This window comes from Nelumbo lutea, chromosome 6, assembly GCF_056320005.1.
Source record: "Nelumbo lutea isolate HS-2025 chromosome 6, American lotus-T2T, whole genome shotgun sequence".
NCBI classification, from domain to species: Eukaryota; Viridiplantae; Streptophyta; class Magnoliopsida; order Proteales; family Nelumbonaceae; genus Nelumbo; species Nelumbo lutea.
Genome location: NC_142689.1, coordinates 3,704,542 through 3,723,072, shown reverse-complemented (window position 1 = coordinate 3,723,072; position 18,531 = coordinate 3,704,542). Strand labels below are relative to the sequence as shown.

The following is an 18,531-nucleotide window of genomic DNA, read 5'->3' as shown; positions in this document are numbered from 1 at the left end:
TCGATTGTCTGGTGGCCGATAGGCTGCGTGGAGTCCAAATTTGTTTCTAAACTACTAGGACAATACGAAAGAGAGAGACGCCGGATTTCTTGCCCAGCTTGAATGGAGGAGGTGCAGGAATCAGGTGACATAGCGCAGCTCGAGAATCTTACAGAATATGAGCGGGAATAGAGATAAATTTTCATTTTGGGTGAATTGGGGCCGTTAGCTCCGCACGCACTGAGAAAGGAATGCATGTGAGAGAACACTTGGCTGGCTTTAATTGTGTGGAGCGTTTTTGGGGCGCGAGGTGTGGGGCGCAGATTTGAATTCATGAAAAAAAGACTTGATCTCTTCTCCTTCCATTCAACGGTTTTGACTGTTTTTATTATTTTTATTATTTTAAATTTTTGTCATAATGGGCCAACCATTTGGTTTGAACGGTTAGACCGTTCAACTTGGAAACCAGACCCCTTATCGGTTCATTCTTCAGGTCAGTTTTAAAAACCTTCGGTTTAAGTATGATTGCTAATAAACAAAGTTCATTAATACCAAACTTGCTTGTTCTTGTTCCATACAACATAAATTCAGCCAAAGCTCTGAAAGAGTGTTTCTCAGGCCATCTGTTCTAGCCATATATCTAGAGGTGTAAAACAGGTCGTATTGGCCATGCTTCCCTCCCTTAAGATATTTTGGGGGCTCGGCCCAGCATGGCACATGACTGAGTCTACAAGGGCCTATGCTAGGTTGGTCCATGAGCCAAGCCTTGGGCCAGGCCGAGTCATGGATCGGGCTAAAGTTATTTATTTAAAAAATTGAAAATAAAACTTAAATTTTCAAGTATACAATTGCTTATATATACAATAGTTAAATAAAAATGAAAAAAATGTTTATTTTATTAATATATTATACATTAAATTATTATATAATTATAATTTATGTAATATATTGTATATATAAATATATAAAATATATATGTAGATCATGCTAGGCCGTACCACAGGCAACATGTCATGACAATGTGGGTTGTGCCAACCTGGCCCACTGACCTGAAATCCAAAAACCAGCATGGCCCATTGGCCCACACAAATCATGTCGAGCCATAGTATGGCCAATGGACCATCAGGCTGGGCCGACTCAAAATCGTGCCAGTGGGAGATGTTTATGTGTCTATTTGGAATTGTTGCTATTGCTCCAGAAAACAACACCACATCAGCACTATGTAGGAAAAAACGATGCTCTAAGAAATAACCTTCTGTTTGAAATTGTTTTTCCATAAAAAACGGTACTTCAAGCCATGCATTGAAAATCGGGATAGCATGGCTTGGAGCAACATCAAATTTGACATTTCCTAAAGTTGCAGCTCATTGCTGCCAACAGGGCAGTGATGTAACAATGGATAATAAGTAAAATTGTAAAAAACATTTTCTAGAGGATTAATATCAAACATAAAAAGATGTTGTTGCTCTTAAAAACATCCTACCTAACAGCAACGATTCCAAGCCAAACATAAGAAAATGGGGTTGTAATTGCAGCATAGATGCCAAACGGTGGGATGGAGCTTGGTCGGTGTAAGGAGCATATCGCAATTCCCAACTAGGTTGTAATACCAAAACAGAGTTAAACACATCAGTCTGAAAAGGTACGGAATACTGACATGTTTGTATTCGATTGGCATGTCTACCTGGTTCCATGTATGTTGGTTTTCGGAGTCATCATACGAAAGTAGGATTTTTTATTATTAGAAGGTTTTTTTTTAGCCATCCCTTTCCCTTAACCCCCAACCTCTGCTGGTAGCGGGATTTTAGAAGAATGTATTATTACTTATCTATATTATCTATAAAAAGCGAATTCCCTTTTTTTTTTCGGAATTTTCACCAATATTTTTCTACCTCTCTTATCTAAGCATATAGTGGGTACAAAGAGGGTATATATGTCATTTACTCTCATTTCAGAAACTACCTACATATAACCATTCAAAAACTGCTCATTTATAATTGTTTAGAAATTGGCACATGCAAATATACATCCATGTTTACTAGTTTATTTAAAGCATTAGAAAGTATAAAATATATTTTTTGATTGGATCTTGTGGGTGCCTCACAATGACGTCATAGGCATGTTCCATCGTGTATTAAGAATATCTCTGGTACTTATACATTATTATTCACGGAATAAGTAATCAATACATGATGGGATGTGCATGTAAGGTAGGGGTGAGCAAAAAAACCCAAAAAATTGAATTGACCAAAACCAAACCGAAAAATCGGTTAGATAAACCGGTCGGTTTGATGTTTTCAAAAAACTAAAAGTTTCGATTAACCATTTAAAAAATTTGGCGGTTAATTGAACCGACCGATATATTTTTTTTACATAATATTATATATATTAATATTACATTTTATTTTTTTAATCAAATAAAAATGTTCGACAATTTGAGAGTTTTCAGATTGCTGAATTGAGAGATGAGACAGGTTCACCAATCTGACATCCGTTGGCTGCCAGTTTGAGTCGTTTGACAGGCTGACACCCACTGGTTGTTGCGCATGCCTTTCATTTTCTTCCCCTCTTTATCGAACTCTCACTCTCTCATACTCCCTCTCTCTCTCTCTCCCTCTCACTTTCTCTCTCTCGGCTCTCGGACTCTCTCTGGTTTTGGCTTTTGGCGCTCCGTCCTCCGACCAATTCATCGACGACCTTCGACATCGGTGATCTATGACACTAGAGGCTTGGCCTGCGGGTCAGAGGCTAATGCAATTTGGCTCTCGGACTCTCTCTGGTTATTTTTTCTTTTTAATTTTAAGGGCATAAAAAACCGAAAAACTGGACCGCGGTTAACTGGAAGTTTAGTTGAATGTAAAAACCAAACCTATTAGTTCGGTTTATAAAATTACCACATGGTTCGGTTAACCGAATCATGAGCACCCTTAATGTAAGGTTGGTGTGAGGAGCATACCTCAATTCTTTTTTTTTTTTTTTCTGATAAGAGAAATTATAAGATATTAAATATAATAAAATGAAGGATAAAATACAAAAATCTCCCTTGATGTTTTTGACAATCATAAAGACCTCCTCTATAGTTTTAGTTTAACAAATACCTCCCCTGAACTTTTGAGAAACTCAACAAAAACCTCCCTTTCATCACTGTTCGAGATGGAAAATATTAGATTGATGCATCAGTTTTTTTCCAAATATCCATTCTACCCTTTTATAAATTATTTTATATACAAAATTACTAAAATAATCCCATTTTAACTCAACAAAAAACATATTTTAGTAATTTTGTATGTAAAATTAATGAAATGATCGTTAAAAAATGTTTTTGTTGAGTTAAAATCGGGTTATTTCAACAATTTTATATATAAAATAAATTATAAAAGGGTAGAATGGGTATTTTAAAAGAATGGTGCATCAATCTAACGTTTTTCGTTTGGGACGGAAGATATGTTTTTGTTGAATTTCTAAAAAGTTCAGGGGAGGTATTTGTTAAAATGAAACTATAGAGATGTCATTTACGATTGTCAAAAATTTCAGCGGAAGTTTTTGTATTTTACCCTAAAATGAATAACCAGAGCAAAATAAAAACTAGAGTTTATGTTGGTTTCCAGCTAGATTTATAACTTGAGTTCAGGTAAATGCCCCTTGTTAACGGTTATTCTTCTATTTCTACAATAAAAAAGTATTTAGATATTAATTATACTTGGAAATTGTCGTGTACAGATCTCATACAGATACATCCCCGTAAACTTCTCCCTCGCACGCCATGAACTCAGATCAAATCACAATTTGAACCGTTCGATTTATACAAAGACGACCTCACATCTTTTTCCTGTCATGGAAATGATTACAAAGTCGCAGATGAATCCATTTGATTCCAGGCTATGGCCCAGGGCTTATCATGATTACTGACCATTAGATGAGAATATTACGAGAAGTGTACATCATTATCATTTGATGATAAATAGATCATCAAAAAGGAAGACTATGTAGTGTACGGTTCAGATGATAAAGGAAAAAACCCAATCCATACAGATATCCCGTGTTTATGAGAGCCACAGGGGAGCAGACAAGAGGACCCACCAGATGGTGTATGTGCATGCTTGCATGGAGAGAGAGAGAGAGAGGATCAGTGAATGAGAATAGACTTGAAATAATTGGGGTTTTATTTTTAGAGTGGTGGAGGAAGAGGGGTTCTGAAATTCCACTCATTTCCTCTTGGTTATGATCTGGTGGCGTTTGGTCGTAGCAATAAAAAATAGTGCGAGGCAGACTGTACAGTCTGGTATTGAAGGGCTAAGAAGATAGTCTCTAGAGAGGGAAAGCTACAGAGAGATGGAGGATCGCAACGAGAACGGTGAAACCAATGAGGAGTCGTTAGGTTCGAGTCTGACCATGGAGAAGGTTGCTGCGGCCAAGAAGTTCATCGAGAACCACTATAGGGCGCAGATGAAGAACATCCAAGAGCGAAAGGAGAGGTAATCTCAAAACAAAGACTACAGATCCATTATGCTTATCTCTATCAGTGGTTTTCCTTTTTCAAGATCTCACTTTGGATCTCGAATCTGTTGGTAATTTGAATCGAGCTGGATTCCTCATAGATGATCCCATATTTTTACTTTTTAATGGGTTGATTTGATACCTTATTTTGCTTTTGTTGGCAACTCGCATTTAATTGCATGCATTTGATTGAATCGCGCATGAAACCGGGGAGATGCACAAGCTAGACCCGGTAATTGAACCGGATTAGTTTGTTATATGCGGTAGCTACTAGGTGTTTTATTTATTTATTTATTATGACTATGTGCAGGGTGGAGAGGTGGATATTGCATATTGCTTAGTATGGCGGGTTTTCTGTGTTTTCGAAGTAGCTTACTTTTCTTGCTAGCTTTTAATTTCTCTATGTAAATTGAATGGTCTACTCGTTGGAAGACTCTAATAAGGAACGATAATGAAGCTGGTTCTGCTTGAATTGTTCTCAATTATATGGTCCTTTTACATACTTAAATTTTGGGGAGATGAGAAGGTTTTAGTATGTATTATGGTCGCCATTGAAATTGAAGTAATTGTTTGAAAGGTAAGGTATGCAAGTGTTTATTATTTGAAAAAAGAATATGCACCAAAGAACAGAAGTAGACTATTATCCCATGTACAAGTGTAACTTGTCATCCTATGTGCAGCATTTACAATGAATCCCCTTGATAGATGACATTCTCCTAATGACTTCAAAGTGGGATAAGGATGGTTTATTAATCTCAGCTAGTATTAAAAACCATAAATATATTATAGATTCTATATTGCCAATGAGAGACAACACTTTACATCACTTCCTTAAAGTAACTCAGTTGTTTCTCTCCTTCTATATGCTCCAACAAGCAGAAAAGGGCAGTAAGTTCTCTTGAATGTTTTCCTGCTTGCTGAACCTCCAAGTAACCATGCCTAAATTAAGCAAGCAAATCCAGAGAAAGAATCCATTATCTTTCGAGCAATTTAATGAGATTGCAGTGCAACAATAAATGAGATACCTATTATATTGGAAAACTGCTAAGGGAACATTCATTTGTTAAGTCTTGACCCCGCAAGATGAGATGGTCAATTATAAATTTGTTGAGGTATCTGGTAAGCTGTCCACACGAAAAAACAGACCTTGGTATGGGATATGAAGGAATCAAGTCCAATGCCACAAGGAGGATAAAAAAAGCATTTTTTTTAGCAAAAATACTGGGTCAAGGTTTGCATATATTATGAACAGTTACCCAAAATAAAACGTACTCTGATCCGACCACTGAGCACAAAATTATGTCCTCCAGAATTGTGACATGGTGATGGGTTGAATGGTTCAACCGGCTGCACCAACAATGGATTGAAAACACTGATTTGTACAGAAGGATCCAAGCACCACCCAAAATCAGTTATCCCTCTATCCCCCATGTGTATCCTTTATTACATTGAAATCCATTGGTTACCCTAGTACATATTAGTTACGTTTACCCCTTATTTAGCTAATGCATTGGCCATTATAATTGCCTACATAGAATCCACAGAATCTGAATTCTCATCTCCCTTACCAGCTTCCAGATGTCCCTTAATTAAATTATTCTACTTCGACAAACCTGGATTACTGTTTGTTAACCACCCAATTTTTTGATAATTGAAAATTTAATACATTACTTGAAGAAAGATCTGTTACAAATAAGCCCAGAGAGAGGGTCGAGGTGCAGCCTCACTCTTTAAGCACAAATCAGGACTACATGAGATACAAGTTACCACTAGGAGAGAGATTATACACAATCATAAAGCTGCTCAGAACAGAGAAACCCTATTAACCCCTAGTTTTGCAAGAGAATCAGCCATCTCATTAGATGATCTTCTTACCCATTGGATCCTCACTATCATATTCCTTGTTACCCAAGCTACCTTCTTAAGAAGATCTCTTAAACCCCAGACAGTCGAATCTGGATCCAGCAACCATCCCACAACAACCCGGGAATCGCCTTCAATTATCAGCCTTTCAATACCAAGTTGGCTGGCTAGCTGAATCCCCTGTACAGCAGCTAATATCTCTGCTCTGTTAGAATCTCCTAAGTCAACTGGACCTGAATATACTGCTAAGGTATTGCTTTCCTTGTCTCTCAAGATTCCTCCTATACCAGAGGGCCCAGGGTTACCTTGGATGCTTCCGTCAAAGTTTAGTTTAACAAACCCTTCAGGAGGAGGGACCCAAACTGCAAGAAACCTCTGTTTTGGAGATGAAGTGCTAGCCACTGTTGACCAGTTATTTTTTTTTTATCAATAACTGGAATTCATTAGATTAAAAGAATTTAGTTACAACGCTCCAAAGAGAGATAAACAGGCCGCCATAGACCAGTTCCTCCAGAAGTCATCAAAGGAGAAAGACTGGGATAAAGAAGTTTTTCTTAACCAGTGTATTGCCCTTAAGAAAATGCAATCCTTCAACTCAGAAAGGCTTCTCTCGTTATTGTGGAAGATTCTAGTATTCCTTTCCTCCCAAATAGTCCAAATGTTAGAGAAATTAAGTGATCTATCCAGCCTTAGACTAAAAAAGTAGAGCCAGCATCGTTGCTTTTAGAGTCTCACTTTGACCAATTGGTCCAGAATATAATGCCATGAGCAACCCATGAGCATCCCTTATAACTTTGCAAATAGTCGCTCTTCTTGAATTTCCTATGCTGCTACCGTCAAAATTCAATTTGAGTTGGTTTTGTATAGTTGGCTGCCATACATGGACTATGTCTGTTCTTGCTGATGTTGAGTTAGCTGTATGATACCATCCCCTCACAATGTCTTACAATACAAACAGAGCAAAGAGTGGTAAAATTTTAACCCATTGAGCCACTTATATCACGACGTTTTCCACTAGTCTTCTTCGATTGAGACTTCTTGCGAAAAACTTGTGCATTTCTTTCATCCCCCAAAAGGGGCAGCCCAGTGCACAAGGCTCCCGCCAATGCAAGGCTTGGGGAGGGATAGATCTACGCAACCTGACCCCTGCACACACAAAGAGGCTATTTCCAAGATTTGAACCTTGGTCACCCAGGTCGCAATGGCACAACCCAACTGTTGTGCCAAGGCCCACCCTCACCATAAAAAATTTCCTCTCCTTTTTCGAGGGTAAAAGCAAAGAACTATCAATCTCCCTACAACGTCTAGAGGGAGCAACCTACAAGGCTACAACTGAATAGAGGGAACAGAAGATTAGCAAGTGCAAAGTAGTTTCCCCATTTGCTATGCACAAAAGGCACATATGAGGGGAAGGCACCGACTTAACCTTTTTTGTAGCATTTCCAAGATGCTGATCTTTTGATGATTCATTTCCTAGTGAAAAGCCGTAAATTTTGGTGGATTTGGTCCTTTAGAGATAACACTAGCAGGAAAAAGAGAGGAAGATCTCTAGAGAATGTCAAAGAAAGAAGTAGCAGAGAAAATAACACTGGAATTAGGTGGCACACTCTTTGGTTAGGAATAGAAAAATTGAAGGAAACACTCTTCAATGATTGAATTAGGTCCAACGCAAATGGAACTTCATACTTCCTTAGTCCCCTTGAGCCCAAATCTTGGGACGACCCAGAAGGTAACACCATGGCACACTAAGAGGCTTTTGGTTATTAGCAGTGGAACAGATAGGAGGATATTTGTCTAAAGAAGCTTCCTCTATTCAAAGATCCTCCAAAAATTTTACTTCCTTTCTAGAAAAAGCATAAACTCTTCCATAAGGGAGAAAAAACGATAATAAAGAGGATATAGATTTCCAAGGGGCCTCAAGAGTGGCCTATTGGGGGGGGGGGCTCAAGAGTGGTCCTAGAAGCAAGATCAACATCCCAACCATTGTCAAAAGTCCATGATTTCTCTTAATCACCACATACCACAATTTATCAGTATCCAAAGGAAATTGCCATAACCACTTACTTGATAAGTAGTTTTTAAGGGTCAATTTCCCTAATCCCAATCCCCTTCTTTACACTTAATGTTCCCCAACCTAGGCTCCCATAAAAAGTTCCTCATAATGTTCTCCAACCTCTTTGCAATCTTGCCTGGAATCCTAAACATTGATAGGAAGCACACAGGGATGTTTGCTTAGGTGGATTTTATTAAAGTTATCCCCCAAAGGATATATAATTCCTTTTCCAAGTGGCTGGTTTCTTAGTGAGCATATCCAGTATGGAGTTCAAAAAGGCGTTTGACCTCATTTTACAACCCAAAGGAAGTCCTAGATAGTTTAAAGGCCAATTTGAGCTAGAGCATCTTAAGATGATAGCGTAGGTGTTCGCTCCCATCCAAGTTTATCCCTACCAAACAGCTCTTCTCAAGGTTTACTCTCACCTTCAAAATGATTTCAATGCAAAGGCCTTCTTTGTGTGGGTCCAAAAAGGATGCAAGGATGGGCAACCAATCTTAAGGCTGTAGTCGGATCAGACCCAATAAAATCCAAATCTGATCTGATTATTGAAAACCTGTATTTTTTTTATTTTTTATTTTTTGCTTCAATTGAAAACCTCAGATTTGAAAACCTGTATTCGAATCCGATCCGATTTGAAGACCTCAGATTTGAATTCAAATTTGGATTTAATTTGACTTGATTTAATATTTTAAAATACAAAAAATTAAAAAGTTAATTACTTTTCAACTTTATATAATAAATCAATGTAAATATACATACTAAATTTATTATATATAAATTCATATATAATATAATATATAAAAATATATTTTTATAATTTAAAATATGATTATATAAAATTTATATATTAAAATCAATAAATATTATAATATAATCAGACTCGGATTTTGACCGGATCGGGTGGAGTCAAATTCGAATATGATTTGATTATTAATCGGATGTAGATTGCAAAATCCAAATCTGATTCGATTACATAATCACATCACATGGATCCGAGATAATCAGATCAAATGTTGGATCGGGTTGCAGATTTTTGGGTATCATTGACAGGCCTAGTCAGTCTTGTGGGGAATCGGTTGGTTTGGGAGGGGAAACTTAGGTAATTTAATGGAAATCATTATCATCAAATTAACACTAGGACTTTTCCTTGTTCATGCATCACTTACATTTATTGGATCACCATTTTCCATTTGACATGAAAATGTCCTCAAAGCAAGTAACAAGAAGTTGTAGGTTCTTCATTGCTTGTGGTTTGGTATCCTCATGAGCCACAAAATAATAATTGTATCTTTCACAAATTGTATATGAGAAATCACCATCCCTTCTCTTCCCACACTAAGATCTCTAATAGTGCTGCGTTGATCTACCCTGGATATCATGGAGCTTAGGATATTTACCACTAGAGTAAACAAGAAGGGATAAAGGGGATCTCCTTTCCTATGACCTCTTTTTATTGGGAAAAAGTCCTTTGCCACACCATTCACAATGATTTAGAAATGACTAGTAGAGAGACATCTTTTTATCCACTTCCTCTATTGACTCCCAAACCCACAATTTTCCATGACTGGATCCAAGAAAGAACAATCCACCAAGTCATAGCGCTTTTCCAAATCTAGCTTGTAACAACCCTTTCCACATCCTCTTCATTGTGTTGGAGGCATTTATTTACAATGATATTTGATTAGCTATTTGTTTCCCTTGGGCAAATGCACCTTGATTTTGGGAGATTAAGGATGGCAATACTCTCTTGATCCTAAGGATGATGTAGAATGCGGGAAGGGGTCTAACGCTGAGAATCTGGAGAAAGAGGTAAGTACCCTTATTGCTGTTAGGCCTTTGGTTGAGAAGACGCCAAAACGGTGGGGAAGAATCTTTTGGTAGAATACCATAGTTGTCGGAATAATGAAGCGGGGGCTTGAAGAAGGAAGAGGAAGGCTATGGAAGAGGAGGGAAGGGATTATTAGTTTTGGAGGTGAGATATGGGGTGTATTGATTCATAAGTAATGAAGATTATTTATTGGAATGTGAGGGGCTTAGGGAGTGGAAAAAATAGGAGAATTATCAGAAATGTTTTAAGAAAAGAGAAACTGGGGATGTTGTAATGTTGCATTAAAAAGCACTCTTAGAGTTGGATAGAAGGTGAATAAGGAGTTTTTGGAGCAATAGAGGGTTGAGCTGGTCATATGCCTCTTCTAGTCTTCTTGGGGTGCTTTTGGTGGTATCCTTACAATTCGGAATAATGAGGAGGTGGATTTTTTGGAAGAAGTGATTGTGAATTTTTTAGTGTCAATAAAGGCAAAAAAGTGAGTGGAGGTAGAGTGAGTTTTAACAAATGCGTATGACCCTAACTCACAGAGAAATGGACCTTCTCTGGGAGGACCTTGGTGTCTGGGTGGAGACTTTAATGTCATTAGATTCACAAGTGAAACAAATAACACAAACCAGATTATAACCACGGGTATGGTAAAATTTAATTCCTTTGTGGAAGCCTTAGAGCTAAAAGAACCCCCCCCCCCAAGCTTCCTTTACATGGTCCAACCTTTAGGAAAATCTAGTATGTTCCAAATTGGATAGATTCCTTTTTTCCTTTGATTGTGAAGAGTTGTGGGAAAACCTAGCCCTAAGAGCACACTCCCTAGGGTAACCTATGACCATTGTCCTCTATATTTAGATAACCTTCTTGGGGGCTCCACACCTTTTAGATTTGAAAACATGTGGCTAGAAGTTCCGATGTTTATAGAAAAAATGAAAGAGTGGTGGGTGGAAGGTGGAATCAATGTAGATAATAAAGGGGTAAGATTCACTAAAGAATTGAATAGATTAAAAAGAAGAATCAAGGAATGGAATAAAGACGAATTTGGGAGAATCAAAGAAATAAAAGAGAGAATTGCTAAAAGGATTGAGGAATTAGACCAAAAGGAGGCCCGAAGAGAATGTAATGTGGAGGAAAGATCATAGACATGGAATCTAAACGTGGAATTAGAGGAAATCTCTTAGAGGCAAAAATCAAGATGTGAGTGGTTACTGGAGGGAGATGGCAACACAAATTTATTTCAGTCAGTGGCAAATGGGGGATAAAGAAAAAACATGATCTCTAGTATTGAAATTGAAGGTCAAGTGATAACTTCAAAGGAGGAGATTGTCAATGCCTTTGTGGATCATTTTAAATCAATCTTTTCCTCCTTAGGGGAAAGGGGTTAGGAAGTGAGGGAATTGGATTGGACCAGGGTTTCAAAAACTCAAGCAGCCCTCTTAGAAAGGAGCTTTAGTAAGGATGAGGTTCAAGATGTAGTGTTCTCAATGGAAAGATCTAAAGCTCCAAGACCTGACGGTTTCTCACTTGCTTTCTATCAGAACTGCTAGGAAATCATAAAAGATGATTTGATGGATGTGTTTGTTGAATTTTATCAAAAAGGGGAAATTTCACTTGTAGCCAGTGCTACCTTCCTAGACCTAGTGCCTAAGAAAGAGGCCAAAACTCTAAAGGACTTTAGGCCTATAAGCCTAGTGGGTAGCCTTTACAAAATCATTACTAAAGTTATGGTAAGGAGATTTAAGACTATTTTGGCTTTGGTAATTTCCCAAAATCAAGGATCCTTTGTAGAAGGGAGACAAATAATTGACCAAATTCTTGTGGCAAATGAGTGTGTGGTAGAAAAGAAAACGTAGGGAGGGATAGGACCAGTTTGCAAGTTGGATCTGGAAAAGGCCTATGATATGGTGGATTGGTCTTTCCTCTTGTGTTTGTTGGAAAAAATCGGTCTTGGTGAGAAATGGAGAAAGTGGATCAAGGGCTGTATTAGCTTGGCACATTTCTCGGTATTTATTAATGGAGTGGGTAGGGACTTTTTCCCGTCTAAGAGAGGATTAAGGCAAGGAGACCCCATTTCCCCCTTTTCGTTCACCATTGTTGCTGAGGTTTTGAGTAGGTTAATCATTAAAGATGATCCTGAAAACCAATTTAGATGTTGGAGGATTGGTAGAAATGAGGTGGTGGTGACTCACTTGTAGTTTGCGGATGACATAATCATCTTTTGTGAGGACTGTACTGAGGTCAGCCCAAGGAACTTAAAAGTTAAAAGCTTTGGTTGATTGTTTCCAAAGAATCTCTAAGTTAAAAGTGAACTGGGGTAAGAGTTGCGTGGCTGGAATTGACATGAGAGATGAAAACATCCATTTGCTGGTAGGTCTACTAGGTTGTGAGGTGAAAAATTGGCCTCTAGAGTATCTCGGTTTGCCTTTAGGAGGAAACCTGGGAGCAGGTAGCTTCTGGAAACCAATAGTAGAAAGATTTGCTAAAAAGTTAGCTTTGTGGAAGAAGGGAGAATTACCCTGATCAAGTCTACCCTAGCCAACTTGCCCACTTACTTCTTGTCCACCATTAGAATCCCGATAAAAATAGCAAGACAATAGAAAAATTAATGAGGGATTTCTTGTTGGAGCCAAGAGATGAAAAGAAAGATCATTTGGTTAAATGGGAATAGGTGTGTAAATCTAGGGAACAAGGAGGGCTAGGCATTGGGAACTTGGTCAAAAGAAACACAACTCTTTTAGGAAAGTGGCTTTGGAGATTTCCTTTAGAAGGAGATAAACTGAGGCATAGGATCATTGGAAGCATTCATGGTGTGGCAAACAATGGCTGGGATGCAAAACTAGCGCTTCATGCAACTTCCAGTTCCCTGTGAAAAGCAATCTCTGAGGTATTACCAACTTTTCTTAATTTTGTCCATTTTGATGTGGAATGTGGGGACCATTGGAAACATTTTGATGGAGATTTCCTTTAGAAGGAGATAAACTATGGCACAAGGTCATTGGAAGCATTCATGGTGTGGCAAACAAGGGCTGGGATGCAACACTAGCGCTTCATGCAACTTCCAGTTCCTCGTGAAAAGCAATCTCTGAGGTATTACCAACTTTTTTAAATTGTATCCATTTTGATGTGGGTAGTGGGGACCATGTCTTATTTTGGGAAGATCTCTAGCTAGGGGAATTACCCCTTAATTTGTAATTCCTTGGACTCTACTCTTTGCCAAATCTTAAGGATATGAATCTGTTTCTAGATTCGGGGTGCCCTTAGACTTTGGTTTAAATGGGGACTTTGGTTTTAGAAGGGGCTTTAGAGATAATGAGTGTGATTCACTTATCCTTTTACTTCCAAGTTTCGAAAGTCTTTCCGGATTAGAACTCTCTGGATGGTAGGGTTTGGTTTCCTTCCCTTGATGGCTTGTTCTCTTATGCATCCTTGTTTAGCCTTCTTATTCACATCAGATTCTTTGGGGGTAAACTTCCCAGTGAGAGAAATTTGGTGCAAACCAATCCCTCCCAAAGTACAAACTCTTTGCTGGGAAGTGTTTCTTGGAGAAATTAACACCTGTGATGTACTACAGAAAAGAAGGCCAAATAAATGCCTCTCTCCTCATGTATGTATCATTCGTAAGGCTTGTGGTGAGACCCCTCCTCATTTATTAATCTCCTGCTCCTTTGTGTCTTGCATTTGGACTACTTTTGTTCTCTCTTTGGTTGCAGATAGTCTCCCCAACAGGATGTGGTTAGTTTGTTGAACCCCAGCTTCTTGAGGCAACAGAAAAAAAGGGGAAGATGCAGTAAGGGCAGCTTTGGTGTGGACTATCTGGGAAGAAAGGAATCAAAGGATATTCAATGAAAAGATAAGGTCCAAGGAGGAAGTGATTGAAACTATAAAAGTCAGGTCAGCACATTGTGTAAAAACTTTGGAACTTTTTAGAGACATTTCTATAAATGACATAATAAGGAATTGGACTGAAGTGGTACAAACAGAGACGCGCAAAGAAGTAGTCAGAATGGTTTGGAAACCACCAGCGATACATAAGCTGAAGTTCAAATTTGATGGCAGCTCTTTTGGCAATCCAGGGAGGGCAGGCATAGGAGTTTTTAGAAACTATCAAGCAGTAGTAGTGGCTTTGTTCTCAGGACCAATAGGCTTCGGAGATTCTGTTCAGGATGAAATTATGGCTCTTTTGCAAGGCTTGAAACTAGCTGTACAACTTGGAATTAGAGAGCTGGAAGTTAAAGGAGACTCACTTTTGGTCATTTTTTGGGCAAAGAAAAGCTACTCAATACCCTGGAAGTACAGACTTACTTTCAGGGAAATTGATTGTCATGCTAGAAAGGTTAAATGCACATTTTTGCTGGGTAAAGAGGTCAGCAAATGGATTGGCAGATGTTCTAGCTAAACAGGGGGGCTGATAGACCAACATTATTTTGGGCACAGTTGTAATTGCTGTAGTAAAAAGGCAATGGGATTTCTTGCTTCTTTGTATCTTGGGCTGCTTAGTAGCTAAAACACCTGTAATCCTGTTTCAGTTTAAAAAATGAATTTCACTTGCTGATAAAAATAAAAAACGGAAAAGGAAAAGGAGGTGACAATGGGTACTTTGGTTGAACAGGGGGGGAGAGGTTGCAATGAAAGGGGGAGAAGGGGAACAAGGGGTTTCGGAAGGTGTGCGTAAATGGAATTTAGTACTTTAGTTGAGAAGGAGGTGACAATGGGTAAATTTTTGGGTTTGTTTTTTTGGAGAGGGGAAGATTTTGCAAGAAGGGCTTTTGAACAGTTCGGAAAAGCCAGGAGGGAAGAGAAGAACAAGAGATAGGAAAATCTTTCAAAGAACATAGTTGGGATGAAGAAGGGGGAGAGGAGGAGGTGCTGGGAGAAGATATGTAATAGTTTGAATTTGACTTAGGTCAGGGGTAAGGTAGGGGGTTAAGAATAAGGATAGTGAGTTGGTGTGTTAGAGGTCTGAAGAAAAACAAGGGGAGATTAGTGTTCAAGGGCTTATTCAGGCGTTACAGACCAGGCAGTTCTTTTACAGGAAACAAAAGGGGGTGGGGGCAGTGGGGAGTGGTTGGAAACTTGGAATTGGTTTCCAAGGGTCTTTGAGAGGGTGTTGTCCAAAATTCGAGATGCTGGTGGCTTTAGTTGGGCTTTATGTTTCAGATTGAGCTCTGGTGCTCCCTGAGTTTGAACAAATTAGCAGATCAGATAAGGGGGAGTTTTTTTTGGGATGTGCTTGAATTTCAGATTTGTAATGCTCATTCCTGCTTTTGTTGGTCTCTAGTTGCTTTGTATTGTGGGGTTCCATGCCATCTTGTCACCCTACTTTGTAACCTTTTTTCTTTTTAATTGTTTTTATTTTTTTTGATGAGTAAAAGATCATTAAGATTTCATTGAAATCAATAAGGATAGGCACTGTTACAAGCATCCCAAAGGGAGGTGTGAGGTGCAGCCTCACTATTAAATCTAAAACAGCACAGTAATTACAATTGCGCCCAATACAACTGATCCCTAATTATTCCTTGCTTAGCTAATGAATCAGCCTTTAAACACCAAATCTGCCGTGTTAACCACTGGAACTTCTTCATTTCATCTCTATAACACCAATTCACTGAGTCCGGATCTTTTAGCCAGCCTACCACTACCTTGGGGTCCCCTTCAATCACCAGGTTCTCCAAGTTCATCTCTTTTGCAGTCTGAACACTTTGTAAAACTGCAAACAGTTCAGCCTTTAAAGAGTCTCCTTCCCCACCGGTCCTAAATAAAGTGCTATTATGATCCCTTATTTCTTATGACTCCTCCAATTCCCGAAGGATCTGAGTTGCCTTGACTGCTCCCATAAAGTTTAATAATTTTTTTTATTACTCTTCAAAAAATCCTAAGTGATAGTACCCTAGCAATTGTTTTATACAGGCTTACCACTAGGCTTATAGGTCTACAATCTTTAGGATGAAAAGCTTCTGACCTTTTTTTATCCTAAGTGATGCACTTCAGATGTCTAATAATGTTCAGCAGTTCCCATCAGTCAAATTTTGTTTTTTATGCCTTTTGTTTCTTTACCTTATTCGACATGTATCTTTGTACCAAATTATTTATAGAAGTTTTGTTTCTTCTTTTATATTTTATATTTATTTTTTACTTGATTCTTATTTTATACATTGATACATTTTTTCTTGTTTTGCTTAGCTTTCAATTAGTAGAATGCACAGGTACTGATTGGATTTGTGAGTTCTCTTGGCATTATCCTTGACACAATTTGGTTGTATTTCAGGCGGTGGGTGTTAGAAAGGAAATTAGCTTCTTCAGATGTCCCTCAAGAGGAACAAATTAATCTGATCAAGGATTTGGAACGGAAAGAGACAGAGTTTATACGACTTAAGAGGCACAAGATTTGCGTTGACGACTTTGAACTTCTAACCATTATTGGAAGAGGAGCTTTTGGAGAGGTTAGTTCATTGGAGTCAAGCATGGCTTGATTTAAATTTAAGCCACTTAGCTGTTGCATCTTTGGTTGCTGGGAATTTTTTGTTTAAAATATTAATAAAGGGTTTTGAGAACTTGAAAGGTAATGCCTAGTTGCTAATGTCTTTTTTGTGTAGAATCCCATCTTCAGCACTCTATTCACTTACTGACAACCGACAACTGAAGCTTATCTATCAAAGAAATAAAGGAAGAACAAAATAATGAAACTTGTTTTGTTCTTGAACAATAATGGGAACTTGAAAGGTAATACCTAGCTTAGTTGCTAATGTCTTTCTGTGTAGAATCCCATCTTTAGTACTTTTAAGTTTCTTACTGACAGCCAACAACTGAAGCTTATCTACCAAAGAAATAAAACAAGAACGAAATAAAGAAACTTGTTTTGCTTTTGAACAAAAAAGGAAACTTCTATCCATCAACCTGATATTTCATATTTCAATAGAGTTTGGTGTTTTTACTGCTTCTGCCTGCTATATAAATCTTTTAACCTTCTTTTTTCTACTTGGTTTGAATCCTGAAACAGGATCCTTCAGTTAACCATCTGAACCTGGGGTCCTGTATTGACTCTCTCTTGGAATATGTCATATCTGAGGGAACTTGATCTGGGAGTTGTGTCTCAAAGCTGGCAGCTCCACAACCTGGAAAATTTGAAGCTAAATGAAAAGCTTTAGACTTATGTCTATTTTACTCCTATAATGTCTGATATCTCAAGCACATTTCTGTGGTCTTGATTCTTCCCAGAAGTTCATTTCACTCATATGCTATGGGTGGTCAGCCAAAGTTTCTTTTGACAAGGGACCAATGTTGGAAATATTAGCCTCAAATTGTAGCATTATGCTGGAAATTTGAAGCCTTTTTTTGTTGCAATGCATTAGCACTGCATAGTTTCTGTTTTTAGTCCTTGTTTTTTTTTTGGGGAAATATTTTTACGTTTGCATGTGCTTTTAAGTGTGGATATGGGCCATCAAGGTCCTTCAATTTCTTGTCTTCAACCACTCACTATGCATTCATACGAGTATGATTAGTGATTGAGAAGTTGTAACTCAAGAAACATGGCACTTGGCAGTACTGGCATACCTTGAGAGAAATCAAGCATGTTGCAAGGGAAAGGATTATTCTCATTTGAATGGGTACCTAGATCAGCAAATCGTATAGCTGATGAACTTGCAAAACAAGGGGCAAACAGGGAGTAAATGTAATTTTTTTTGAAAAGTAAAATAAACCTTCCATTAAAAGCAGGGAGTAAATGTATTGAGGGATCACAAATGTTAGATATATGCAAAAGGTATTAATAGAAATAGAGGGAGGGCGGATGAACATGGGTCTTAATGATGAAGCAGTTACATGTACATAAGCATTGTAAATATTACATTCTCACCATTAATAAAGAAAAGTTACCAATAAAAAAAAAGATGCACTGGAATTCATTAAAGGAAATGAAACGAACATGAATGCTACTCCTTTTCTTTTGCATCCTGATATTTTAGTAAAAATTTCTCATTACCTATACAAAACCGGATATGTAGTCTTATGGTCATGCACACGGTTCAAAATCTTGATGGCTCAGTTTGGGAAGGGTACAAATACAAATATGTACAGTGCAAAGTCTTGTATTTGCACTGTACATATTTGTATTCGTGCTGTTCCCAAACTGAGCTGATATTATTGGTGTGTATCACCTTACATGTATCAGATTTTGGACTTGGTGCCATGAAATCTCATGCACTCTTGAGGTGTATTCCATGGTATCATATGATATCACAGTGTTGTCTGATAAAAGTTGATATTTTGATAATTATTGATAATGATGACATATAATGCAACATTGAACATGCACAAACACAAT

General features: G+C 38.0%; 1 protein-coding gene across 1 annotated transcript in view; it reads left to right on the top strand.

Annotated features, from left to right (window-relative positions):
* The first annotated feature begins 4,092 nt into the window (after window positions 1–4,092).
* Window positions 4,093–18,531, top strand: part of LOC148846888 (AGC (cAMP-dependent, cGMP-dependent and protein kinase C) kinase family protein) — a 52,900-nt gene continuing 38,461 nt past the window's right edge. Inside the window, exons 1-2 of the mRNA XM_088952201.1 lie at window positions 4,093–4,454; window positions 16,477–16,651. Coding sequence (XP_088808327.1) covers window positions 4,312–4,454; window positions 16,477–16,651 — 318 coding nt within the window. The 5' untranslated portion in view covers window positions 4,093–4,311. The remainder of the gene's footprint in view (window positions 4,455–16,476; window positions 16,652–18,531) is intronic.